Source organism: Lepeophtheirus salmonis, chromosome 5, assembly GCF_016086655.4.
Source record: "Lepeophtheirus salmonis chromosome 5, UVic_Lsal_1.4, whole genome shotgun sequence".
NCBI classification, from domain to species: Eukaryota; Metazoa; Arthropoda; class Copepoda; order Siphonostomatoida; family Caligidae; genus Lepeophtheirus; species Lepeophtheirus salmonis.
This window is the reverse complement of record NC_052135.2, coordinates 13267108-13294126: the sequence shown is the minus strand read 5'-3', so window position 1 is coordinate 13294126 and position 27019 is coordinate 13267108. Positions and strand designations below refer to the sequence as shown.

General features: G+C 32.7%; 5 protein-coding genes and 1 long non-coding RNA gene across 6 annotated transcripts in view; 3 read left to right on the top strand and 3 right to left on the bottom strand.

Moving 5' to 3' along the window:
• Positions 1–10976, top strand: part of LOC121117075 (cell adhesion molecule Dscam1-like) — a 219158-nt gene extending 208182 nt beyond the window's left edge. The window contains 12 exon segments of the mRNA XM_071888296.1: positions 990–1129; positions 2464–2620; positions 7107–7255; positions 7323–7443; positions 7493–7602; positions 7605–7801; positions 7803–8021; positions 9368–9570; positions 9620–9972; positions 10034–10195; positions 10252–10412; positions 10485–10976. Of these exon segments, the coding sequence (XP_071744397.1) occupies positions 990–1129; positions 2464–2620; positions 7107–7255; positions 7323–7443; positions 7493–7602; positions 7605–7801; positions 7803–8021; positions 9368–9570; positions 9620–9972; positions 10034–10195; positions 10252–10412; positions 10485–10614 (2102 nt within the window). The 3' untranslated portion in view covers positions 10615–10976.
• Positions 10201–10597, bottom strand: LOC139905348 (uncharacterized). The gene is made up of 2 exons (XR_011780011.1): positions 10460–10597; positions 10201–10404 (listed from the first exon to the last, which is right to left on the bottom strand). It is a non-coding gene; the product is annotated as an uncharacterized lncRNA (long non-coding RNA).
• Positions 10813–13401, bottom strand: Prp40 (pre-mRNA processing factor 40). Its single transcript, XM_040711376.2, is given in 6 exon segments — positions 10813–11749; positions 11828–11875; positions 11877–12028; positions 12102–12312; positions 12315–12893; positions 12895–13401. Coding segments are annotated over 6 exon segments (2157 nt in total). The 5' UTR covers positions 13273–13401; the 3' UTR covers positions 10813–10960.
• A 5973-nt stretch (positions 13402–19374) lies between these two features.
• On the top strand, positions 19375–22500 carry l(3)72Dn (UTP4 small subunit processome component l(3)72Dn). The gene is made up of 2 exons (XM_040712109.2): positions 19375–19544; positions 20036–22500. The coding sequence occupies exon 2, from the start codon at positions 20322–20324 to the stop codon at positions 22440–22442; it is 2121 nt and encodes a 706-aa protein (XP_040568043.1). The 5' UTR covers positions 19375–19544; positions 20036–20321; the 3' UTR covers positions 22443–22500.
• Positions 22501–22560: 60 nt separating this feature from the next.
• LOC121117661 (uncharacterized) lies at positions 22561–24744 on the top strand. The gene is made up of 8 exons (XM_040712113.2): positions 22561–22876; positions 22949–23111; positions 23169–23240; positions 23298–23369; positions 23425–23496; positions 23547–23728; positions 23783–24224; positions 24285–24744. Exons 1-8 carry the CDS (start codon positions 22735–22737, stop codon positions 24514–24516), a joined length of 1377 nt encoding a protein of 458 aa, XP_040568047.1. The 5' UTR covers positions 22561–22734; the 3' UTR covers positions 24517–24744.
• On the bottom strand, positions 24533–26818 carry UQCR-C1 (Ubiquinol-cytochrome c reductase core protein 1). Its single transcript, XM_040712110.2, has 6 exons — positions 26603–26818; positions 26301–26516; positions 26032–26211; positions 25414–25980; positions 25084–25338; positions 24533–25019 (listed from the first exon to the last, which is right to left on the bottom strand). The coding sequence occupies exons 1-6, from the start codon at positions 26678–26680 to the stop codon at positions 24879–24881; spliced, it is 1437 nt and encodes a 478-aa protein (XP_040568044.1). The 5' UTR covers positions 26681–26818; the 3' UTR covers positions 24533–24878.
• Between the last annotated feature and the right edge of the window lie 201 nt (positions 26819–27019).

Sequence of the window (27019 nt, the reverse complement as noted above, 5' to 3'; positions counted from 1 at the left end):
ATTGAGGTTTTGCTAACATAAATCTTTTCTTTTTTTCCGTATAACCATAGTATAACCATGTTTTATGGCCATTTGGACCCATCCCTATTGTCTGCATCGTTTTTCATGTATTTTTTGGAGTATGATTGAATAGTTCTACTTTGTCTCTTTGCCCAACACTTCATTAAAAATTGCCCCAAAGACTCAACGACAAACGACGAAATAGGAAAGTTCCTATTTTAAGAATAATGGACCAAAAAATGATGTTCCCTATTTATTTTACTTCCATTTTGTATTTTTTAAACAATCTAATGTACTCACAAATAATTTATTGGTTTATAATAGTGGTTCTCAAATGGGAGTACGCGTACCCTTGGGGTAATTGGAGTCACTTTAGCAATTTTTTTTTTAATTTTTCTCCAAAAAATTTAATGTTTACAAAATGAGAAAAGGTATGGATTTCCAAAAAAATGTATTTTTTTTTTAACAACTCCAAAAACCAAGCCCAAATGTCATCCTGTAGACGCCCTTGTTGCTGAAACTAAAAAAGCTTTGTGGTGTTACGGAGGTTTTTGAAAAAAATGAATATTTTACAAGTGGTACCACAAAAAAAAAAAAAGGTTAAAATCCCTGTTTTATGAAGTTCAAATATTCACATCAAGCTAAGTTTATAGATACATGAAATCCACTTTTCTTTTTTTTGACGAACTAAAGGCTATTTTTTCTATTATACTATTATTCAACTAGTTAGTTAACTAATTTATGCAACACATGTAACTTCCCTGTGGCGGTGTTCACAATTTTGAAACACACATTATATCATGAGCAGTCATCTATCGAATCTCTCTAGACGGAATTTTAAATGAAAGCGATTCAGAACGAACTTCTTTAAAGTTGTGTCACTTAAAAATCATGACGGTCTCAGACTGGTCTAGGATTTTCAGACCATGAGCCAACATTAGTTTATTCCTACATTGACATAAAATTAAATATTTATTTGTTATTTGCAGCTCCAAGTTCGCCAGAGGATATAAAGGCAGTCATAAGTGGGCAGGAGTCTGTGATAGTCTCTTGGAGACCTCCAAAATTCCCTAATGGGCGGATTCAAAAATATACCATTTTTCGAAGAGAAATGTTCGAAGGAGATGAGGTAATAATTAGTTAATTATTAAATATATACGTATAAGTAAGTGGTATTATTTTATTATAATCAATGGATTACTTTAATGAATTGAATAAATGTCTACCTGTCTATTGTAAGTAGATAGATAGATTGGTATACCTCATTTTCTATTTATTCAAATAGATAATTGAATTTTTAAAAGTTTTTTTTAGCTACGGATTTTTATCATCTTTTTTTTTTAGATAAATTTAAAATATATAAAACTTTTTTCTTCAATTTCCTTTCCTTAAAAAAGTATTTTCTCTCACATACTAAATATTTAAATAATTTTATCAAATAGGAAATTATTATGTAGCTAAGGATCTGAATATGATTTGACTCAGTATGACAAGTAAAAATAAAATAATAAATTACAATGCTTGATACAACTTAAAAGATAGGTATTGAGCAAGCTTCATAGAAATACAAGGTTATACCATTACACTTTTCCTCCATATGTTTGACTTCCACCACGCTTTTTAATAGTGATGTCAAAGAGTATAACTCCTACCAAGAATACCTATATATTGCCTCCCTTGACTGTTACTATTAGGGGATTGTTGTTGTTCTTTATGACATCAAAATCTATCTGTCTTGCCCAGGAGTCGGTACGGTACCAGGGGCGTACGCAGGGAAAGGCCCGATAAAATATAATTTTCTTTGAATAAATATAGATTTTTGAAATTTTTCTCCGTAAAATTTAATATTTGAAATTTTTTTTCAAAATAATTTATTTTTGAAAGGAATTTTTTTTTTATTGAGAATAACTATGGATTTTTGAAGTTTAGTCTGTAAAAAATTTAATTTTCTGGTTAATTTTTAAAAAAATTGTAATTTTCGGATTTTTGTGTAAAAAAAAAAATCAAAAAAACCAGTCCCCCAAAAAAAAAAATTTAATCTTGGGACACCCCTATTTTCATAAATTGAAAATTCTGACAAGACCAATTACATGATGGTATGATTTTTTATTTATATCAACCTTGGGTATTGAGATTTATTATTTTACCAATTAGCATCACCGGGTATAACTTTAGTACTGCAGAGGCGATCGCAGGAACAGATATGTATGTATATATATATTTTTTTTTTTTTTTTTTTTTTGGGTGGGGGAGGGTTTTAATTTTTGTGAAAAAAATCCGAAAATTAAAATTCTTTGGAAAAAAATCCCAAAATCCATAGCTGTTAACAAAAATTAAATAAAATTATCTCCTAACTTCAGCCTTTTCAATCTTCAGAGGCATTGAATTACGAATAATTACAAATTGTTATAATCCAAGACGTGTAAATAAATTTGTAATGTAATTACTTTTCTTGGATTTCAGATCAATTTAAAAGAGAGCAGCGTTTTATCGGGGCCGAACTACATTGAATTAGGAGCACTTCAATATAATCGTCGATATGATATATGGGTGAAGGCAGAGACATCCGCTGGTTATGGATCTCCCTCCGACGTCACATCCGTCATTTTAGGCTCTACCAGTAAGTAATTTGATTCTCTAACTTTAATTACATAAAGTCTCTTGAATTAGATTGATATTTTGAACATGTATAATTGCCTAGTTAGTCTTATTGTATATACTGTTAGAGTCTTAGGCTCGGTTGCACCAATTCTACTAAAATGTAAACAAGGAATTATGACGTCACTGTGTTTATTCTTAAGTCGTTAATCTGTTTTCTGTTCACATATAAGCAAGTGTTACCTAAATAAAGAGGCGTCTGTAAGGGTTCAGCTGGAGAGGTTGTACCCCGTCCCCCAAATTAAGGAATTTTTGATAATCTCCGAAAAAAAAATCGGTGTTGGGCAAAGTATGCAATAGAGGAAAAAAATTATAATTATAAATTTTTTGTAAAAAGCTGTAGATTTGGGAAATTTTTTACAGAAAATTTAATATTTTTAATTTTTTTTCTTAAAAATTTAATTTTCTATGAATAGCTATGGATTTTAGAAAAGAAAAAAAAATCGAAATTTTTTCCCAACAAATTTAATATTTGAAATGCATGCGTATTTTTCGACTAATTATCGTCAATTACTATCGACATACATTATTATAAACCATTTGGGTTTGCCGCAAATTGCACTTAAAGTAACACAAAATTGATCGTCACAATAATCAAATGAGAAATTGATAGATGTTATTTAAAAGAGGTTGTTATATCAGGGCCAATATAAGTCTCTTGAATCAAATAAAGGTGGTTATTAACTATATCTAAAATTCTCGAATATCCAAACTCATACCAAAAATTTGAACACAAACCTAGAAATTTACCGAAATAAGGAATATCTACTGTAAAATAATGAGATTTTCTTATATTCTTGATATTTGCTCAAGATTGTTTTTATATTGACGCACCACATATGTAAAATGTCGAAGGAGAGAGAGAAAAAGATAATTAATTGACTCGAAAGACATATCAATTAATTCAATGTCTTTTTTCATTATTTAATAATGAGAAACTAATCTAATAGAATTGTCTACTTTTGCCAAATATTCAATTTTTGTCATCGTTAATATTATAATATTCCACTCTTGCCATATTAGCAAAATTTAAAAGCAATTAAAACCAGAGTAGTGCTGTGGTACCTTGAAGAAAGGAACTTATGAACACACCCACAATTATAATAATACCTTCTACCTTTTAAAATCATTATAATATATATTATATAGTATAACCTGCCTATATTCACATGTATTCGTTTTCCCAAGAAAAGTAATAAATTATTAAGATCCTATTATAACTTTTGAAAAAAATAACAATGCAATAAATCTATGCATATCAATTATAAATCTATAATTGGGACACACAGCTCAATAATAATTTTAAATAGCCTTATTAGTATGTATTAGATCGTCTTGTTTTCGGATTAGTATTTTTCATCCACCATAAAGACGCGTTTTCTACTGTGAACAATCAAAAATCTGATGGCAGTATTTGAAGCGTTTTATGTAATTTTTGGCATTCTATAGGTCATTTTACGTTTGAAAAAAAAAATGGTTGGAAATTGGCCCTTTTTAGGCGTCTCGTACCCAGGGGCATATTTTGGGGAGGGCTTGGTTTTTTTGATTTTTTTTTTTTTTTGAAAAACACTCCAAAAAATAAAATGTTTAAAAAAAAAAATACAAAACCCATAGCTATTCACAAGTTAAATTTTTGAAAAAAATATTGAAAAAGTAAATTTTTTGGCAAAAAAAGAATCAAAAATTTAATTTTTCTTGAAAAAAGAAATTCAAATATTAAATTTCAAAATTTAACTTTTTCGAAAAAAAAGTGAAATATTAAATTTCAAATATTTCATAATTCCATAACTCCATAACTACTAACTGAAAATTAAATTTTTTTTTAAGAACAAATTTTTAAAAAAAAATTTCAAATATTAAAATTTTTGAAAAAACAAAACAAAATTCTTTTATTTTGGGGAGGGGAGGCTACACACCCTCCAGAACACCTCCTTCTTTTTATATTTTTTAGTATTTGGGCTGGGTTATCTGTAGTGTTGTGTCGATCCTAATTTAGAACCGAGTACCGTGGTCAAGTTCAGTTCCCCTTGTCAGTCCTTAAATAAGTTAAAATTCATCCCTCATGATGTCAATGAGGGACCTTCTTTAATTATTTCGTTATATAATAGAATAAATTTTATTATATTGTTAAATACCATATGAATATTTTTAGCAAGATATGTGCAATAATCTTAATTCATTTTTAATATATCTTATTTGGCTTAATAAATTATCGATATTTTTATGAAAAATTCGAAGGACCTATATTTAAGGACTGGTACCAATCAAATAATTAATAGCCACTTATTGGTGTTTTCGAAACTAACCATAAGTAGGATACTTGATTCACCAGGAGAAGACATGATAAGGGTAGATGATAATTATAATGATAATTATTTAAATCCACTGTGTTTTTTAGGTGGTCCGTTAATTTTTAAGTGGTAATATAAGGAATGAATTTTCTTTTCCTTAGCATTTGTCATTATTATTTAATTCCTGAGTAGTAAACATCCTTTACTAAATAGATTCAATTATATTCAAAACCTGATTGAACGTTCGTGTGTACTCATAAAACGAAAGGAGTGTAACCCTGAGGATGTGTTGCAGAGTTATAATTGTAAGTCCTTTTTGGACTCAAAGTAGAATTGGAGTAATTCTAGCAAATGTCCTTGTTCATATCATTTTCTCCTTCTTCTCTTGTCGCAGCTGATTGTAGCTGATGTAATGAAACATCATGAGATTCTTTCTCTCCTCCTAAACATTCTTCAAATTGTCAGGGTTACCCTGTTGATTTTTGGTTTCTTTTTCATCAGTGCTAATCACAGTATCAGATGGGATTTTTGAAAGAGCGCAAGGAAAAAAGTTTTGATATTTTTGTAAGGACAAGGCATGAGTGGAACATAACCTACTACAGAATTAAGTCCCTCGTTAATATGAGATGTCTGCTATAAAGAGAAGAACTTTTAACATTTAAAATAGCATTAGTACTGAAAATTAATAAAATCATGTTTAAATTATTATATATTTATTTTATTATGCATCTTTAAAACAATTTACACCAAAGATAGGCGATAATGCTTACATCAGAGGGAGAAGTTAACACTGCGACGACGTTTTCAGTAATGAATACAAAAAATGAGCACACGCAAAAGCCGTTTTTCCTTTTTTAATTTATAAATTTATCTATTTTTATTACAAAAATGACATCCTTACCATCAGGTTCTTTGCCTTAATACTTTTGATTATTTATTTTTCATTTTTAAACCAATTTTCACTATTCGTTATAAACCAAGTCTATGAATATATATATATATTTTTTTTAAATAACTGTAACTTTTTAAATAAAACTCCGGGTATTTTACCTTCATCTATGACTCCCTTAGGTTACGTAGAGCCACGCTTAATAGGTTGCATTTTTCTCAGTAGGGTCAACTTTGGCAATGTTATGTAAAGGAGAATATAAAAATTATTATAGATTAATTATTCTTCTATAAGGTATCTATTGCTTCTGCAAGCCTAAACATCCTGAACCTAAAATAATTAAAAAAATTGGGAAAAGATTTATATACTACTTAAAAAATATTAATTTTTGAACGAAAGAATGCTAAGAAAAAAAAGAAGCTTAGAGTAAAAGGAGGATATAAAATCTATCTCTAAAGCAATTAATAAATAAAAATTGGACACATTAAAGGAAATGTCATAAATATCAGCTATAACAGTAATAACATTGCCCGGATTTATTAGTTGTCGACGAATAGACACACTTTGTTTTAATAATATATATTTTTATAATTAATATAGAAGATAACTCAACAACAAATCATCAGTTTTACTCTCCATTTTTGATGAGCACACTCACACTTAATTATTCAAAACTTAGATGTTCTCTCCTCGAGAATGAAAGAATCTATCACATCATAAAATATGACGTGATGAGCAAGGGAGTACTTTAGTTTCTAGAGTGCTACTTGGCTGAGCTTTAGCTGTAAAAAATGAACACTCAACTCATATTTAATATGGAGTAGTATAAAATATGAGTTGACTAAACACCTGCATGAGCTCATTCATTTATACGACCGTTGTTATACAACTCTATATACAATTATACAAATCCAGTATGTTTTTTAGCTGGCCCGTAAATTTGTAATAAGTAGCATAAACAAGGAATTTTCTTTTCCTTAGCATTTGTCATTATTATTTAATTCATGAGTAGTGAACATCCTTTCCTTAATAGATTCAATTATATTCAAAACCTGATTGAACGTTCGTGTGTGCTAATAAAAGACGGAGCGTAACCCTGATGATTTGTTGCATAGTTATAATTGTAAGTCCTTGTTGGGTTCGGAGTAGAATTGGGATCGAAATCGGATTAATTCTAGCAAATGACTTTTTATTTAAAGACAGAAATTATATTAAAATAAAAGGTTTATTTTGTTGTAGCCATAGCTTTAATCCCTTTCTTTTTGTAGTTCAAGCACAAATTGTCTCGTTTGGTGAATCTCTTACCATACCCTGGAAGAAAAATTTGGTTTTAGATTGCTTAAATGTGGGAATCCCAATACCAAGCATTGAGTGGAAACACAGAGGTAATTCTATAATGGAGAACTCAAAATATCAGGTAATGATTCGTCGAGTATTTCAAAAAAAAAGGGGGGGGAACTTGAATTCTAACTCCTATATTTCAGATCTATCCGAATGGATCCTTGAGTATTCATCACATAGACGAAGGTGATGAGAGTGATTATCGTTGTGTAGTACAAAATATACATGGAAGCGATGAAGTTGTGTACAACATTATTGTTCAAGGTATTAAGTATAGTTTATAATGATGATATATCTAAGTATGTTATTCTAGTTCCACCCAAGGCACCCCTTCTGACATTAAAGAACGTCACTTTTACTTCGGCACGTTTATCATGGAGAAGTACCCCTTCAATAAAGGAGCCTATCATGGGATTTACGATTTTTTTTATCGACGAGAGCATGGAAAATGGCACATTGTCAAGGAAAATCCTTTTACCGAAACAGATTGGATTCATGACTTGTACTGTGGAAGCAACTACACTTTTTATATAACAGCCTACAATCATGTGGGAACAAGTGTTCCCTCAACCATAATATCTGCGAAAACATCCGGTTTTATTCCTGAAATTACTAAAAAAAGTTGTGACCTCTAATATCACCATGGTCCTGGTGGATTTGACTGCCTTCTATGATGGCGGATGTCCCATACTTTACTTTGTTCTAGAATACAAGAAAGACACTCAACCCAAATACACTATGGTATCAAATAATGTATCGCCTTTAGATGAGGAATACACTATTAGGGGCCTTGATCCTGGTACTCAGTATTTTATTAGGATCACTGCTCACAACTCAGCTGGGTGAGTAGAGTACATCTTATTTTTCCCATTTTTATTATGAACAAGTTTTGAATAACCTTTTGAATAACCTTAGAGAAAGAAAATAACAGAGGTGACAAGGAGTTTTACTTAGCTGCTCCACTTAGTTATGCAGACAGACAATAAATATTCTGATCTTGAGAGGTTGAATACAGTTGTTGTGTTTGTTATACTTTTAGATATTATGTTAAAAATCCAGAAGAAAAAAATCAGTCTATTTTTGGTGACCGTGATAAACTCGCAGAGACCTAGAAGATGTAATGCAGAGTCCTGGTTGGTAATCACGGGTCTATACTATAAAAATAAGACTGTAAAAAGCTGTAATAACATATTAGGGTCTAATATATTATAAAACTAGGCATAAGACAGATATATTTTTGAAAGACAGAAATGTTCAAGTCCTCGTAATTGTTAGTCCCATTTTGGTATCCAAATACACAGCAATATTCAACTATAATCAATATAGTTTATAGTGATCCCTGTCAGCAGATTTGCTGTTACCATATTAAAGTTGCCATATTTTTTGCTACATTTTCTCAGATGTGTTTTTTACGCTCACCAAAATTTAGACAATATTTCCATCCCTAGTCACAAATTATTTAATATTTATATTTTCTTTACCCTATTTACCTATATTATTTAAATGTAATATACTTTAACTCATATATCAAAATTAAATGACAAAAAGTTATTTTTTAATATATTGATGAACTTAATAAAGAATATTGGTTTAAATTAATATTTGTTAAATGGAATAATAGCAAACTTATTATGTTATATAGAAAATGAATAAATAGAATAATTAAGACATGACATGCATGAAGATATGTATGTATACATAGGTAAAACCAACTATCCCAGCGGTTCTCAAACTATAATACTCGCACCCAGGGGTGTTGTTAGCTTTCACCATTTCCGAGGGGCTTAGGCCCAAAAATTGTCAACACCGTAATACTTATATAAATAGGTTTGTTTTATATGGTAAACATTTTGGGGGGTCTTCAGATACTTCTTGCACGTAGCACTTGTGGTACGTAAGATCCCTCTAGTGGAAAGTCATAAATAGGTTAAGCCTAGTTTTGTTATTGTTTATTCAGATTGGTATATAAAAACTCATCTTGGAGATCTTACTAATTTCTCAGGTGATAAACATTGTAAAAAGTTTGAAAACTACTGTCTGTATAAACTTTGGATATTTTTTTTTCATGATCAAGTTCTATGTATTTTTTTTAAAAAGATAAAAGAATAATATTTATCTGAATAAGATTTATACAAAGTTTATCAATATAAGTATTAATTCAACTCATATATACTTCTTTTTATTTCAGATCATCTGTGACAGAATTTGCGTTTTCAACCCTATCAAGCTTGGGCTCAGAATTACCTCCTCCAATAAAAGACTCCAGAGAGCATCGTACCAGTGTGTGGTCATGGATTATTAGAATAGTAACGTTTTTTGTAATCATTGGAGGAATTATAATGGCAACTGCGTATGGATCCATTGTACTCAGGAAATTAAGAAATAAAACTGGTGAGTTTATTTAGAGTCATTGATATGATGCAACTCGACATTTGAATAGGTATTTTTTCACCATCAGATGAAGACGATCAAGATAATCTTCGATCTACGATGGATAGAAGGCAAAGTTATCCTAAGAGTCCCATTTTTGAGAATCGTCATTACTTCTTACCTCCTCAACCTACAACTCCTGCTCCAAGTTTGAATCAATTTATGAGAAAAGTATCCGTTGTCGATCATGGAAGCGGCGGGCACGTGGGTCTTGTTTGTTCTGCTCAAGGAGCCAGTAACAGGGGGCATACACTTAGCCAAGTATTTCAGCCTTGCTCAACGACTAAAACAACAGATACTTGGATTGATCCTGATATGTACCCCTTTGCCACCTTTTCAACACAGCCAGGAAACCCTAGACAAGTATCCTATCTTTTAATAATAATAATTTCTAAATTTTATAAATGCGATTGTATATCATAAGGTAACATTGAATTTACAACATCCACATTCTCACCAGAGAATGTGTAGCTACGGAAATATATTTGCTTCCTCAACTCCAGGTGTAATAAATCCTAGCATGATGACTACAACTACCTGTCCTCTCACTGGTACAGAAGTTGTTACGATCAATGGTTTTGATACTGTGAGTATTTAATAAAAACTTATATTTTGTTTCTTATAACAAAAATTTAACTTAAGCTGGTTGAGCCCATGTATTCAAAAGTAAATTGCCGATCCGAGGAGTTTCTAAGCCGTCAAGTTCCCAGCTCAACACCTCCAGTCCGTAGTGAAAATTTACTCCATCCTGAAGTTCGACATGATAGTGACTCGGATGTCGACTACAGACCAAAACTTCAAAGGTAAAAAGTACTTTGATGATAATTATTAATTATACATATCCACTTACATGCTTTTCATTTAATTCAACATAGACCTCCCAACAAAGGGAAGCTTAAACGAAGAGCTCAAGTCATAACAGCTCAAAGATACTCAAGCAGCTCATCAGAGGAGAACGATTCACCTATGCAACAAAGACTTGGAACAACCATTTCTGATCATTGAGAAGAGGCCTATTTCTCAGTACATTTCTATTGTTATTATTAATGATATATTTAGATACACCTCATGTTCTTCCAGTTTTTGTATGATGACTCATTAGAATTAATTAATTGTACGAATTAATCATTCCCCATGTACCCCCTTCGTTTTCATTATCTGCCCAGAGACAACATATTATAATTATTATACATATTATTATGATACCTTTACTGTGATAATATATTGTTACTTATAACACATATTAACAAAATTTACATGAAAAAAAAGTTATTCAAAATGAAATAAAAGAGCAAAAAACGGATATTTACATGTTTATGTACAAGGTCCAAAGTTAATCATTTTACATAATTTAGTCACGATCGCCCTCATTCAATTCCTTTAGGAGTTGCATTCTCTTCATTTCAAGCTCTTCCTCAGATAGTTCTCCTTCTTCGATAGACGCCTCACCAGGAGACTTGGGCTGATTTGAAGAAATGGGTGGTGGAACAGATATCATAAATGGTGGAGATAGTGGAGGTGGAGAAGATGGGCGTTTGGATTTCCTTTTCTTTTTATTCGAACCATGTTCACTCTCACTTGATGAATGATTCTTTTTCACTTTTTTACTTTTCTTTTTTGAATGGCGGCTATATTCGTCTTCGGACTCCAGAGATGATTCTGAATCAGAATACTTACGCCTCCTCTTCTTTTCCTTTATTATCCCAAATCCTCTTTCGTCTTCTTCACTGTCAATCGATGAATGGCTTATACTTCTCTTCTTCATTTTTCTACTCTTCTTTTTTTTCTTATTTCCGTGATTATGGTAACAAGTTTCTTCCATATCCTTGAGATATTCTCGGAATACTCTTACTCTATCTTCGTCTGTAGGTAGGGCCTCATAAGCCGGCTCTCCTTCCAATTTACCTTTTATACTTTCAAAAGATGTATCAATCGTCACTGAAAATTCATTCAAAAGTGACCGATAACTTGTCTCAAGTTTCCTCATTTTCCTATTTTCCTCTTTTTGTTTCTCTTTGGCTTTAGATTCCGCTTTCTCCAAGAGGCTATTGTAAGTCAACTTAACATTACCAGCATCTAAACTAGCAGAGCGGTTGTCGTCACAAATTACAGCAGCGAAGTCTTTGAAAGATGTGACTGTCTATTTTTTTTAAAAGAAAAGAGATCAATTATATATGTAAAAATTAGCCCATAGAAATGAGTTAAAATATTTAATTACCTTTACTTCATAGTCCTTGGCTTTCAATATTTCTTTTATTATCTTTTTTTTCTTGATAAAATCTTGATTTCAAATCTTCTACATAGAATTTGAAAAGATCGAGGGGTGTAGAGCCTGGCTGTCCTAAAGAGTTGGAAAATCTAATGTCTCCAGATATAGTTGGATACAATTCTACCCACAATGACATTGAAGTCAATTTTCCTATACAACATGAGCAGGGGGAGAGAGAAAAATATTAGAATGTGTTTTTAGGAAGACTTGATGTAAAAAATACCTTGTTCATGTAATTCGTCCAAGAGTTCGATCATAGCGTCACGATTTTTTCGATACTGCCTCTTGATTCTTTTCTTGGAACGATCTTTCTCTAATTCTTCGTCTTTTTCTAATTCACGGATATGATCCTCAAAAACAACAAGAGCATCCTCCTTGTCCATCGAGAGTAGTTCATCATCATCAGCAAATGCAGGATTGTCAAGAAGCATTTTTTTTGAGCTTGAGCCCATGTTGTGTCATACCTTATACCGGTCATTCTATTTAGTATATCCGTGAGTCGATTAGTATTCTTGCGTCTTAAACGTTTTTCCTCATCTTTTTCCTTCTTTTGCATATTTCTAATAGAATCCAAGTATATTTCTCTTCGATCCCCTTCGTTGACGTTTTTCCATACAGGCATTTCACCAAACATTTCTTCACACCGATAGTATTTGACAGTGGAGTTGATAGCATCATTATACATCAAAAAGTCCTCGAAGTCTTCTTTTGCTTTTTTATCCCGGAGTCGTTGTTCCTCCTTTTCTTCCTTTTGCTTATTTATTTTATAGGCATTAAAAGCTTGTTTCTTTTCATTAAGCTTTGATAAATATTCATATCGAGGATCACGGGATATCATTTTCAGGGCTGTTTCCCAGTTTGCAGTAGAAGGCACTTTTTTCTCTCGAAGCAAGTCCTTGAAGGCTTCCATGGCCTCCTTTTTGTCCTTGAATATAACTTTAGTGGATCCCCCCTGAGTCACCGTCTCGATCTTTCCAATACTTCCTTGAGGCGCCTTTTTCCCCCCCTGAGGAATCAGAGTATGCAGCAAGAGTTGCAGCCATTGCAGCTTCCAATGCAGATTTGGAGGGGCTATCCACTGGTGGAGGAGCGTTCACGTTAGAAACAGGCTTCTTGCTTTTGTTCTCACCACCCTTCCTTTTCTTTTCTTCCTCCACCGCCGTCTTTAACACTAGAAGATCCTCCGGGATGCTCCAGACGGATTCTTTCGTTTCTGTATTGTGAAAGTAATCCTTGCCCGAATCGGATTTGTATTCCTTCCAAGGACATTTGGATAAAGCCAATTCAGCTGGACTCTTGAGATCATCTGGCTTCTCCCATGCAGATTCGTTCGTGGTACGATTGTGGAAGTATGTTCGACCATCTGGAGCCTTGTGCTCCGTCCAAGTGGACATTTCCCCTCTTTTGATATCTGTCAGAACACAATAACGTCCGGGGACTCCTTGGAACTATCTCTTACTTCCAGAAAAAATGGAGGAGACGATGTAGCCGGTGAGCAACGTCTAGTCTATCTACATTCTACAACAACACAGAGCTAGCTGATCAACGCGTACCAGTAATATTGAGATGCGATACTACTGCCGTGGCAGCTGATGGTGACGATGGACGTAACTCACGAAACCCCTCTCTATAGAAAACAATTATTTTATATGATGTTTAGGGGAGACTGTGAGAGTTTAATTATATACTTGATTCTGAAGAGACTAAAAAGTATTTTTGTTGATTCCACTTGAAAATGTTGAACCCATTCTTCTATCTATTTATTGCAAATTTAACTTTTTTTTAAAGATTTATCAATGATCATGATGGAACGTTAAGATTATTTTCTTCTTTTGAAACCTGTTTCTGTTCTGTTAATTGTTATTAGGGATATGAAAATTGTCAAAATCCTCGTGGGCAAACATTTTAAAAAAATTAAAAAATTAATTAACCTGCAAGATATCAGTGCTCATAAGTTATTAACTATTTCTCCCTAATTAGTGAATTCAAATGTATTAGCGAGCAAGGAGCAGCATAGTTTTTATAGTGCTTTCTGTCAGTATCGTTTATCAATGATTTACACTCAAATTATATTTTTTTATAATGTTGGTATACATTCCCACAACTTTGGCACTTTTAGACAGATAAAAAGGTTACAAATCTTATAATGTACTCCACAATTTTCTAAAATAGAAAAAAAATGATAAAAGTGTAAAAATCCAGATTTGCTTAAAAATGAAATAATATGTATCAGGACACTCGAAATGTTGACTGGGGTATTTGGCAAGTCTACTATGAGTAGAACACAAGTTCAATTGCAGCAAAACGCTTCAAAGAAGGCCGAAAAGATGTTAAAGACGATGCTCGCTCTGGTCTCCCCAGCACGCCAACAACCGATGAAAACGTTGAAAAAGTGAAGCAATTGATTTTGGAAAATTGTTATATCACCAATAGAGAAGTTGCTGAAGATGTTTGCATATTATTTGGCTCATGCCAAGTATTTTCGGGTGCATTGAGAAAATTCAAGCTTCCTGTTGCATGCAAAAGTAAGGTTATCAAGGCCATTGAGAAGCCTAAATCCGTGAAAAATCAACTAAGCCAAAACTTCTATAAAAAGGCTCATAAGAAGACTATTGACAAGAGGACAACCAAATGCTCAGCCCCTAAGCAGGCTTAATTTATCTCCAGAGGTTCTTATATACGAGTATTTTTACACCAGCTTCTTTTGGAGCTACCAAAACCATTATCTAAGAGAATTTTCTCTGTTCGTTTGTCAGAATTGTTTATACTTAACTACTTTAGTTAAGGAGTAGAAATATCAAATAGTCTATTTGAAATCATCAACTTTGTCACTGAAATGTCTCTTTTTTTAGTCTTGCGCCCATAAAGGACTCAAGTGTCTAGCTAGAAGAAAAACTTATTTTTACCTCCTCGTTTCTGATTGGCTTAAAATTGTCAGCTGCCCTAAATTCCTGTTTGAAATGTCTTGGAAGGGTTTTATTTACTATTTGTAGCATTAATCATGGATTTCTCATCTAGATACTGTTTAGAAATTCATGTCTTAATATTATAAATAGAGTTTACATAATTGACTATTTTCGTGAAGCGGAAAAAAGTCGTTCAAACTTTTTTCGATTTTGTCCATTATTAATTAATAAAGCTTAAATACATTAAACAACTTATGTTAGAAAATTCGAAAAATATTATTCAAATCAATTACATAAATAAGTGGAATGATATCCTTAATTAATTGAGAATTCTCATTTTAATTCATTATTACGCATGTAAAATAATTTATTTTGAAAATATAGGGGTTTTCCTTCTAGGTTTTGATAAAATATATTCTATTTTTTCTTACATGATAAAATATTAAGATGATATATAATATTAATATATACATTTTCAACAACAAACTGTTGCTATAATCCAGTAAGTTCATTTAAAAAGACGTTATTAACAATCCGGAAAAATACGATTATTTTATTTCATATTTTGAAGCTATGTCCTTTCTTATCAATTTGTAATTTGCACTTTACCGATTTGCTTTTTGATTCGTCAAGTTAAGAATCCCTCCTTGACCAAAGATTTCCTTTACAGTAATTGAGGACACTGGGAAGAAAAAAACTGAAGGCATTTCATTTGAATATTGAATATGCTTTTGATTTTTTAAAGTTTAAATCAACGACCTTCAGTGAAGAAGAAAATAATTCTGCGATATTGATGGAGGAAATGGTCATCAAAAAGTATAAAGTCGACTAGACTATCTAATGGGTCAGGACACTCTTCCATAGCACAGAGGCAAATATGCGGCACATATTCTAGTCATCAAGTTCGCTGGAATTGTTAGTAAATCGAAGCAAGTGATTTTTGGTCATTTATTTACTCCAGATTCAGTCAATGGGGCTGTACTGGTAATCCTACAAAGGATGTGGTCATAAGACCTTCCAAAATAGGTCTACGGGTAAGAAAAATTACTACAGATATATGTTTATCTAACCAGGCTATGTTCCCTTGGTAGAGAGTTAATTTTGGAAGAAGAAATGAAATTGTCAATTTCGTACCTCATCCTGAAAGTTCAAGAAAAATTATACTTTCTTTGTGATGTTCTTCATACACCTTAAATAAACAATATGTAAATTATTGTGCCATCATTTTTTAAGAAAGAAAAAAAAATATTAAACCCCATTGCTACGATAAAACATCTTGCAAAACTTGTAGAGCTCGAAAAAGTTCAGGAATTGAAAGTTGTTCCCAAGCATTCTGAAAGTGTCATAAACCACAGCCCCTTCCAATTAATTAATTTTGTTGATGCAATGACTCCGCCCCCCCCCCCTCATGCAACAATTGCATGCCTGATATAGTTGTCAACGATCCAAGAGTCTGTTAATCTTATAAGGAACCGAATTTATTCACTTAAATAATTCCTGGATTAAACTCATGAGCTCTCGATCACCGATGATGGTTTTAAGTCACCATAATCTTGAAAAAGTTGTTAATAAATTATTCAAACTTCAAAAAAAGTGATCCCAAGTTATCCGCCAATGACATATGGGAAAAAATATTATTGGAAGCCATGGCAAACTGCTATAATTTTCTTGACAACTTCAATCCAGCACAATGAACTCTTTGATGAAGGATTATCTTTCAATTTAACTGGAAGATTGAAGCAAGGTGTCACCGAAAATTTATTCAGCCTTATTCGGTACAAGAAATAAAGGAAATGGTATCGTTTAATTATCAATATGATAATGGTGAATACTTAATAGATTTCTTAGATTAATTAAACGAAGGGAAAAATATATCAGACGAAGCAGATAATGCATATTTTCTTCAATGGCTCAGCTAGAGAAGATACTGTATTGTCTGAACTAAATGACCCTTAAGTCATTTAGTCTGAACAACAAACTAATATTCTATATTATATTGCTGGTTATATCTTAAATCAAATAAAGACAAATCCGTCTGTTTGTTCGGACTGTCCAATTTTTGTAATTTTGAACACCAGTAATTAGAAATGATTATTATAAGTGGTAAACACTTCTCGACAATGATTGAGTTATGATTCCATAGTAGGTAAGAATTTGCCCATCTTTGAATCTAGCCCGGTTGACCACGTAATGCGGGCAGGACCTCAAATACCGCATATACACAGGCAATTTTGGGTTCAAATCATGAGTATTGCCTTATGTCAACGTATCATACATTGAATAGACATGAAAAACAAATATTACAGATGATTTTTAAAAGATAATTTGTCAATATTTAACTTCCTGTGAAGTTCGGAAATGTTTTTTTTTTAACAAAATTGTCATTTCTAAGCGCAAAACGCAATTTCAGTTCCAGAACCCACCGAAGTATTTAAAATATTCCGTACAGTGCAAGGTGTCCTTGTTTCTGATTGGACAAAACGGTATTGTTTAGGTGTTTCTCGTTGAATCTATAACAATCAAATATATCCGTCTATATACCAAATAATTAGGTAGTTTATATTTTGTGGTATAATGGGCTAGTTAATTTTTCACAGGGCTAGCAAAAAAATGGCTTAGCTCTGTTGGCTTGTGAATAATTTTAATTACCGTTGAGCCTTGCCCTAAGACAATAAATGAGTTTCGAAAACACACATTAAAGTGATTACAAAAATTATTATTGTTATATGTGGTTATTAGGTATGTGAAAATGATCAAAATCCTTGTAAAAAAAGTATATGCTGGTAACTTGCAGGTTATGAGTGATTTTATTAATTATTTCTCCGTACTTTGGAAGTTCATAGGTAGCTAGCAACGCACTCTAAAATTAATATAGGGGTATCTGTCAGCAGATATGTCATTTATTAATGTTGCCAACATCTACTTTTCTTTTTGATTTACACTCATGATGATTTCGACAATTTTAGCATCCCTAATTGTTACCATTAGTGGGCCAAATCGTCCTACAATAATACAATTTATATTATATATTAATTAATTACAATTAAGTCAATCCCTTGAATAATTGATTTATGCTTATACACAATTAGCTAAAAATACCTAAAGCCCGAGCCATGGGCGTAGCTTGAGATGTCCAAGCCAGAGCATTGGACTGCTCAAGAAATCCTGAGTGCGCTCTTGCTCAGTTATTAATGTTGTAAGCGTGCTCTCGTTCGTTTTTTAAAAGAATGAGCACGCTACCGTTCATTTTTTCGCTCGTATAGGAGTATTTGAATTTGACAACTCTTTATGATAGCAATTAATTTCTGGAAATTTATATATTCGTATAGGAGTATTATTTATTCCAAAAAAATGAAGAGAAATAAGGTACGGGAATAAATAAAACTTACAGATCTGAAATGATATTTTTAATAAAAAAATCCATAAAATGATGCGATTCATTGACAAAAGGTTTTTGTTTTTTTTTGTTTTTTTTTTCAAAGTTTTCATCTTTTAAACTCTGGTATATACCCTTAAATAATTGGCAACCTTTAGAAAATACTCTCAACGGTACTGAGGACAGCAGCTTATAAATCAGAAGGTAACATTTGTGCTTGATTAGATCTAACGGCAATTCTGCCAAACATTCAAATATATTTTTTGATGATATCTCATAAGATGCAGAAACGGAAAAGTAACAAAAAATTTTATAAATGAGCAAAAATTCGAGCGATTTTATCGCTCTTATAAAGTAGCTTGCGCGCACTCTTTCATTATTCAAAACATTGAGCGTGCTCTTGCTCAATAATTTTGAGCGGAGCTCACTAATACATTGCATAATTCTTTAATTGTACATAATAAAAAAATTTTCTGTCATTCTTTATAACATATGACTAGTGTTGGATCGGTATAAAAAAACTAAAAAGACTGCATTTCGGACTTAATAAAATTGGTCAGTCCAATTTGGTCTTCTATGGTTATTAAAACAATTGTTTTATTATAACATCTTTCAAAGAGACAAGATACCTGAAATTGAAAGCAGGTGTGTACTTAGAACGTATAATATTCAAGTGTTATACGTTATATTTTCTTCGTTTTCATATATGTCCTTTATTCCTATCTAAAATTGAAGAAAATAAAAGGATAACTAGGACTGAAGGAACGACTAATCGCTTCTTACGACTGTTGAATTGTAAAAAAATTGGACCGATGAAAAAAAAAAAAGATGAAAAGAGTTTCTGTTTGTTTTTAATAGTGAGCGCCCTCAAGACTAAAGTAATTATTAGTCATCTCAAAAAAAAAAAAAAAAAAAAAATTCTCTCAAACTCTTAATATATTATTTCCTCATTCTTGAGGACCAAATACGTCATATGAATTGATATAAGTATTGAGTAGTTACGTGTGGGTCTGCTCATGAAAAACGACGGTGAGTAACACTGAGGATTCCTTTGGGAGTTATCTTCCATATTATTAACTCAAAAATTGCCTTTTAGCCGCCGCCTAATTACTCAGGACAATGTTGCGAACTACGGCTAGTAGATAATAAAGTCGAATCAATTAAAAATACTCCATTATTCTCTAAAAAATTTACAATATAAAATATTAGGTTGTACAGTTGAAGTACAGGGCCCAAGACAGATTAAACTACACCGCCACTGCATTTATAATCAAGGATTTTTTAATATGCTATTAAACCCACGGGTTGTGAAAGTGAACTGTTGGGCGCTGGGCAGGTTATATTTATCCGTCGCCGACTCCCTGAACATCAAGGAATCCTTCTAGTAAGCATGAAGATATAAAACAATTTTGGCCTTAGAACCAGGTCGTGAAGGTGGAATATTGACCTACCTTGTGGCCAAGTAGTTCACTTGAACAACCTGGGGGCTGGGGTATATTATGTTATATTAAATGGGGTCTTTCATGTCATGTTTCTCCATCATAATTCAATAGTTTGATTGCCCTAATATAATATAATTGTAATGAAATTGCACACTATAATATACTCTTGCAATGAAATTACTCACAATCATATTTCTTTATTGGCAAAACGTAAAAAAAAAACAATTTTAAGAGTAGAAAGGGAAAAGTATTCGTGCTATTATAATTATTATTTTATGTTTTGTTAATTTTTTAATAGATAGTAGCATATGTTAACATATTAATAGCCCATAGGTAGTAGTAATACCGTTAAATATTAATAACACCACAGCATTTTTTGTCAGCTTTTGATTTTTTATACATAATAACTCATCCTTTTTTTATTAATGTTCAGAATGATGATTGGATAACCTAAAATCAGGAATTGTTAATCTGAACAATTTATTATATCATTTCTGAGGAAAGGTTGCGTGCCACCAGCAATAAATCTTATAAATAAATAAAATATGATGTTATATACGTGTGAGGGCGCCACTGCCCAGCAATACAAATAAACATTGATTCAATCACATTTAGTATTTACACGTGTGTTGTCAGTTGTCTGGTAGCCAAACTTGAAACTGAATCTTAAAGTAAACTACAAATCCTTAATTCCGTCGTCTTTCTCTCTATCAAGAAGAATGGGGTCCAGATCCCTGGCACATAACGTCCGTCTCTTCAACTTAGAGCCAAGAGCGGCTCATGGTTTGTGCCTGAATCACTCTGGTGAACTTTTGGCTCTTGCAAGAACACGACACGATGTGAATGGAAGAGAAGAGGTTGCAGGAAATGAAGAAGAGGCATGGATTGAGATTTGGAATCTACGAGGAGGAGCTCCTTTCTTTCAGCGTTGGCTTCCAACTGGAGAATCCTCTCTAGAGGCTATTGCATTCGGAGCCAAAGGACGAATGTACTCCACGGGTTTGCACGGATATATCCTGTCACATGACATTCAGTCTGGAGCAGTATCAAAGTCGCCTGTGAGTTGGGGTGCTTCATGGTGCTTGGATTATCATCCTTTGAGCAAGAGGATCGCTGTTGGTACGGAAGAAGGTGTTGTGTGCATATTCAGAGAAGAGTCTTCAGGCGAGATTGTCTATGAAAAGTCACTTGATAAACAAGAAGGTCGAATCCTATCTCTTGCTTGGGAACCTCTTTCTGGAGATAAGATGGTAACGGGCTCTACCGACACATTGAGGGTGTGGGATACCAAAACAGGGCATCCACTTCATAGACTTAGCACGGCTCGTACATTCAAAGGTCGCGAAACAACTGTTTGGTCTGTTGCTTATTTGGACAATGAAGTTATTATATCAGGTGATAGTCGAGGTAAAACTTCATTTTGGAATGGAAAAACAGGGACTTTATTGGATTCATACCAAACCCATAAAGCAGACGTACTTACTGTTGGAGTAGATCGTAAGCAAAAAATTGCGTACTCAACTGGAGTAGATCCTGTTGTTATGTACTTTCAGCCCATCCTTCATAAAGATGGTAGGAGTAAATGGATCAAATCTATACATCGAACTGTAAATCAACATGACAATCGATCCATTATGCCTATTGGTCCTAAAACTATTGCTTTGACAGGGATTGATTCCTATTTAACATTAATTGAGTCACGATCCAAATATTCTTATGCACCCTTGCCCTACGGAAATGCTGTATCACTTTCTAGCGCTATAAGATGTTTGTTATTTCGCTACAGTAATTCCTTGGAACTCTGGAAATTAGGAGAAACAAAGGACAATCTAAAGAATAGTTTAGAAGTAGGTAATATTTTAGAAATGGGTCAAAATCCAGTCAATCTTTTAAAGATAGAAAATAATGATGGAAGGACTATTTGGTGTTCAGATATATCAGATTCCGGAAATTTTCTTGCTTATGCTGTTCAAAACTCATGTCGTTTTTATTCTTTGTCAGTCTCTCCAGATGAAAAAGTATCTCCTCAACTTAAACGTATTAAGTCACAAGATAAATTTAGTGATACACATCATATTAAATTTATACCCAATTCGAACAAGTGCTTACTTATTAACAATGTTGGGAAACTAATTTTACTCAGCATTTTAGAAGAGGAGGATGGGATGTCTTTGCATAAGTTAAAGCAAATTGAGCAAAATCAGATTAAGCTTACTTCTAGTATATCTAAATTTGACATCGAAGGAGAATATATAGTACTAGCTGATTTTGATGACAATGTTGTCGTTGTGAATTATGAAACTGGGGATCTCGTATCCCATCTTCCAAGGTACAATCATGCACCCGTATCTACTGTGTCAATAAGTCTACATAAGACATTAGTTTTTATTACATATTCGAACGGTATTGTGGTTGAATGCTCTGTTAAATCCGGGAAATATACATCCTTTTCTAATAATTTTTTTACTTTCGATGCAAACAACATTATTTACTCAAATGATCTTAGAAGAACAATTCGAGGCGCTTTTTATGATCCTCAAAACGAAGACAAGATCATCATGTACGACTCCTCTGCTGTCCACATTATTGATAAATGTAAAGTACTTGAGAATGAAAAGTGTGATGTAAAGAAATTAAGAACTCTGGGAAAGTCTAGTAATATAAAACATATTTCGACTGATGAGTCTGTTGGCTTTTCTATTAAAACCATTAATAATTTTGACAATTTGTTATTTTTTACTCGGATTGAGAAGGGCGTAGTTGCAGTCGAGGTATTAACGAATAAACTGGAGGACAAATTGCCACCAAGTTTTAAAGTAAAGAAATTTGGTCGCACTTGATTATGTTCTTTTATCTGTATTTTTTTATATGTAAAAATAAACTTATGTCGTTAACTCATTTTGCGTCTAAACTATCATTGATTGATTGTTATTTTATTGTATTAAATGTCAAAGGAGACGCGTTGTATCCAATCTAAGGAGGAAGGGAGCAAGAAAGTGGAGCATTTAAATGATCAATAATCCACAGAATTGCATCTAAATTTAAAGGCTTCAAAAAGGAGATATTCTACTTATTTTTCTCTTCTATTCAGAGTTGAAGTTATTCCGTTTTAACTTAAAAGGATAGTTCATCATGAAGTTTCTTTTTCTGTGCGTTTTTATAATATTTAACATGTTAATTGCAAATTCAGTTACATCCGAGATATGTGGGGATGATCCTTTGTGTAGCGCAATAGATCATTTACATAATAGGATTTCGAGTATGGAGCAACCAGGTGAATTTTTTCCATATCATTAAACATTTTGAGTATGATAAGAGGATTTATTATATTTTATGTACTTCCAAGTATGGCAAAAATCGTTACAAAAATCATCATGGAAACGATGTGACGAAGGAAAATGTTCTTGTGAACCTCCAAAAATATCAGGGACTGTTGATTGCTGGGGAAAATTTCACAAACTTGATAGAATACCAGAAGATCAAATAATTCCTCTAAACGTGGAAATTTTGTACTTATTTTTGACATTGATAATCGTTAGCTTAAAATAATCTCTTTTTTTCAATAGAGATTTGGGAAATAATCATATTCCACACCTGAATCCTAACATTTTCAAAAATTTGATTAAATTGAAAGAACTGTAAGTTTATTCCATGATGTATTATAGCTTAAATTAAAATTTGTATTTCTTATACAGAAACTTGTTTGGAATGGGTTTGAAACATTTGTCTGCATTTATATTTGAAACTAACTTTCAAATCAAAACGCTGTAAGTAGAACTTGAAATGTTTTTCAAAGATCAATAACATAATATTTATCATAAGTAAAATTCAGGATAATATGCTGAGAATATTGGAGCCTAATTTATTAGGCTCAATCCATTTGTTGGAGTATCTGTAAGTTAAATATCGTAAAATTGGTTTGACTGTTTTTGAATTCCTTCTAGGGATATTTCAGGAAATATGTTCGAAAAATTACCGGACCATATCTTCAAAGCTACACCCCGTCTAAAAATGCTGAATTTATCAAATAATAAAATTAAAGTGATAAGTCCAATGTTATTATCTAATTTAACTATTCTAGAAGTACTAGATTTATCTCAAAACCGATTAAGAGTACTAGATATGAGTAAGATCTGTATATTTTAAGAGAACCTCCATGTTTAACAAAAAATATCCTTAGGATCTTTTATTGATTTGATTCGTCTAAACAAGTTATTTATGAGTCGAAACATCATAGAAACCCTTCCAGAGGATTTGTTCAAGAATAATATGAAGCTGAAATCCATAGATTTGTCCATTAATGAGCTTCAGAGATTACCCCCAACCCTATATGAAAATATTGAGGATTTAAAGTACTTATTTCTAGCAGGTAACAAATTTCAATCATTGAAGGACGAAAATCGCTTTCCAAAAACATTACATCATTTGGACATGAGTAATAATGTCATATCGATTTGTAATATATCTGGATTTGATTACCAATGGGTATATCTGGATTTGAGTAATAATGCCATCAAGAACTTCTCTCTCACATCACTCAAGAGTCTAAAAACGTTAAGATTGAACTTAAATCAAATCACGCATTTAAAGTTTGAGGATTTTTCAAACAGCATCAATGAGTTGTAGGGTTCTAAAGTAATTTGAAGTGTTTTTTTTTTTTCATATGAGGCCTTTCATTACAGATACCTACACAGGAATCTTATTGAGACATTCAACAAAGATAGATCCTTTGAGCACTTAAACTCTTTAGTTAAGCTAACCATTCGTGACAACTACTGGACTTGTGATTGCAAAATTGGGAGTTTAGTTAAATGGTTGAATCAATTTGGAATTAACTATGACTCAACATTGTGTGAAGCTCCTGCCGACTTTTTTGGAATGCATATCAATTCAACAATTGCTCTGCAATGTTGATAAGAAAACCATTAAATTACACTATTTTGCAATAATATATTTTTAAATAAAAAAAAAAAAAAGAATAAATACATTTTTGAAATGATCGAATGTTCGCCAAAATAATTCATAAATCACTCTTCCGGAAATCAATTAAGATAAATTATATAGCCACGTTGTATTGGTTTGTTTATTCAGCGTAATTTGTATTGTATTCCTAGGGTTCTTAACGTATCTTTAAAAATTCCTGGGGAGAACCTTACAACGGGAAAAAAAAATCAAAAAAAACCTTCGATAGAGAGATTATAGAAAAGATATTTCTTTTGAAGGAATATTTAAAAAGAGAAACAGAGGTAAAAATATTTCAGATTGAAGTCATCACTTCAAACTCTAAGCCAATATAGACCCGATCTAATTTTGTTGTAGTCTAATAAATTTTCCACGGGGCCAACGGCAGCAACCACAGGGCATCGATCGTAGATGTATTTAAAGCAAACGTCTTTGACTAATTTTGCATCAACAGCCTAAAAAATAATTTTTTTAGAAAAATTAGTAATTATTAATATAAGTCAAAAGAAGTAATCATACCTCAATTCTGGCTTCTAATTCATCTTGAGGTATCCTTCTACCATAAGCAAGCATTTGTCTACCAATGTCTTCACAGATAGGAGTAGTTCCATCCATTTGAAGTAGCATGTTAGTCTTAAGAAGATTTTTGGCTCTGTCAACTTCAAAATCTGTAATGGAAGTACATAATCTCATCCATTCTTGTTGGATATGCCAGGTGAACTCTTTTTGTGTCATTTTCCCCGCAACAAAGTAAATTCCCCAGAGTCCAGTGTCCTATATAATAAAAATATTTCGTTACAGTTCGTTCTCAACTTATAAATCAATAATATTCAAAAGTATAATTATAACCTTATAACATGTATTGAAGGATTGAAATGAAGAGCACAAGTTAAGATCAGCCGCATAATGGGCTAATGGTGAAGCGTTATGAGTTCCACCTCCCATTGACCTATCCCATGAGCCAACAATAGTATTGGCAATCATCAAAGGAATGTTATCTGGGTCTGTCCATCCGCATCCTTCGACAGCAATAGCAACGTGAGCATAAGGCATTGAGTCATCCCTAACCCGAACTTCTGATCCAGTGTAACGGCAGTGAAGGTCCAAGGGAATCTCATTGCTATAGTCATTGGAAAGCTTTCCAAAGTGTTTAGTAGCCAATTCACAGAGTGCATCGTGATTTACACCTCCAGCGCCAGCAAGAACTATTCTCGACGGTTTGTAGTGTGTATTAATGTAGTGAACGAGGTCATCTCGATTGATGGATTTAATATTCTTAGTAGGTCCAAGAATAGTTCTTCCCAAAGGAGTTCCTTGATAGGCCACTGAATGAAGGTGGTCAAAAACAACTTCCTGCAGATTCATTTCCACTTCTTGCATTTCTCTTAAAATGACTCCTCTTTCTCTCTCGATTTCCTATATAGAAAATTGTAATGAGAAGGATAAGAGCATATTATATATTGTTACCTGTTCACCAAACTTGGAATTCTGAATGATATCAGATAAAATGTCAACGGCTTGAGGAACATCAGAATTCAAACATTTAGCGTAGAAAACTGTTTGTTCACGGGAAGTGTATGCATTAAGATGAGCACCAATGTTCTCAACTTCGAGTTCAAGGTCCGTTTGGGATCTCTTTGCCGTTCCCTAAGGAGATATAATTATTGAAAAAAAGAAAAGAAATGAATGGGGAAGGGTTCATTTGACATATGGAGAGAGAGAGAGAAAATAATTACTTTAAATGCCATATGTTCAAGAAAATGAGCAACTCCGTTATTCTCAGCTGTTTCATAGCGAGAGCCAGTGTCAACCCAGATACCCACAGTAGCAGTGGCAGCTCCACTATCCTCAGTTGCAACACGCATACCATTTTCCAATGTTGTTACTTGTGTGGGAGGTACATTGAGGAGACTCTCCTTGAAGGAGGTAGAACCTAACCGAATTCCGGAGTACTATAAAATAATGTATATACAAAAGGATCACAAATTAAAATAACATCATCAAAGTGAATTGAACTAATAATTAACTAATGACTTACAGGGGCTTTCTTCCATGCAAATGGGGCTCCTTTACGGAGAACACTCATGGCCCACAGTCCCCTGGACGCCATAATCATTCCAATTTAGTTCCTCTTGAACAGCACAAATGATAACCCCCTACAAGAAGGAAAAGGACTGATCGAATAGTGAATAGTCAACTGTTGGCTTGCGCACATCCTAATATCACTCAACCTCACTCTATCAGCTGGTTATATACAACGGTTCAAACTTTCTGGATCGAACACATATGTTACAGGGAACGACAATCAGAGACATTAATCATTATATAAATAATAATGAATAAGATGCTCCATCTCTAGTGTCTATAATGTATATCTGTACAAACTACCAATTGAATCAAAAGCCATCTAGCTAAGTTACTAGATGTTATATCCTGTGTGATAATAACGATATTC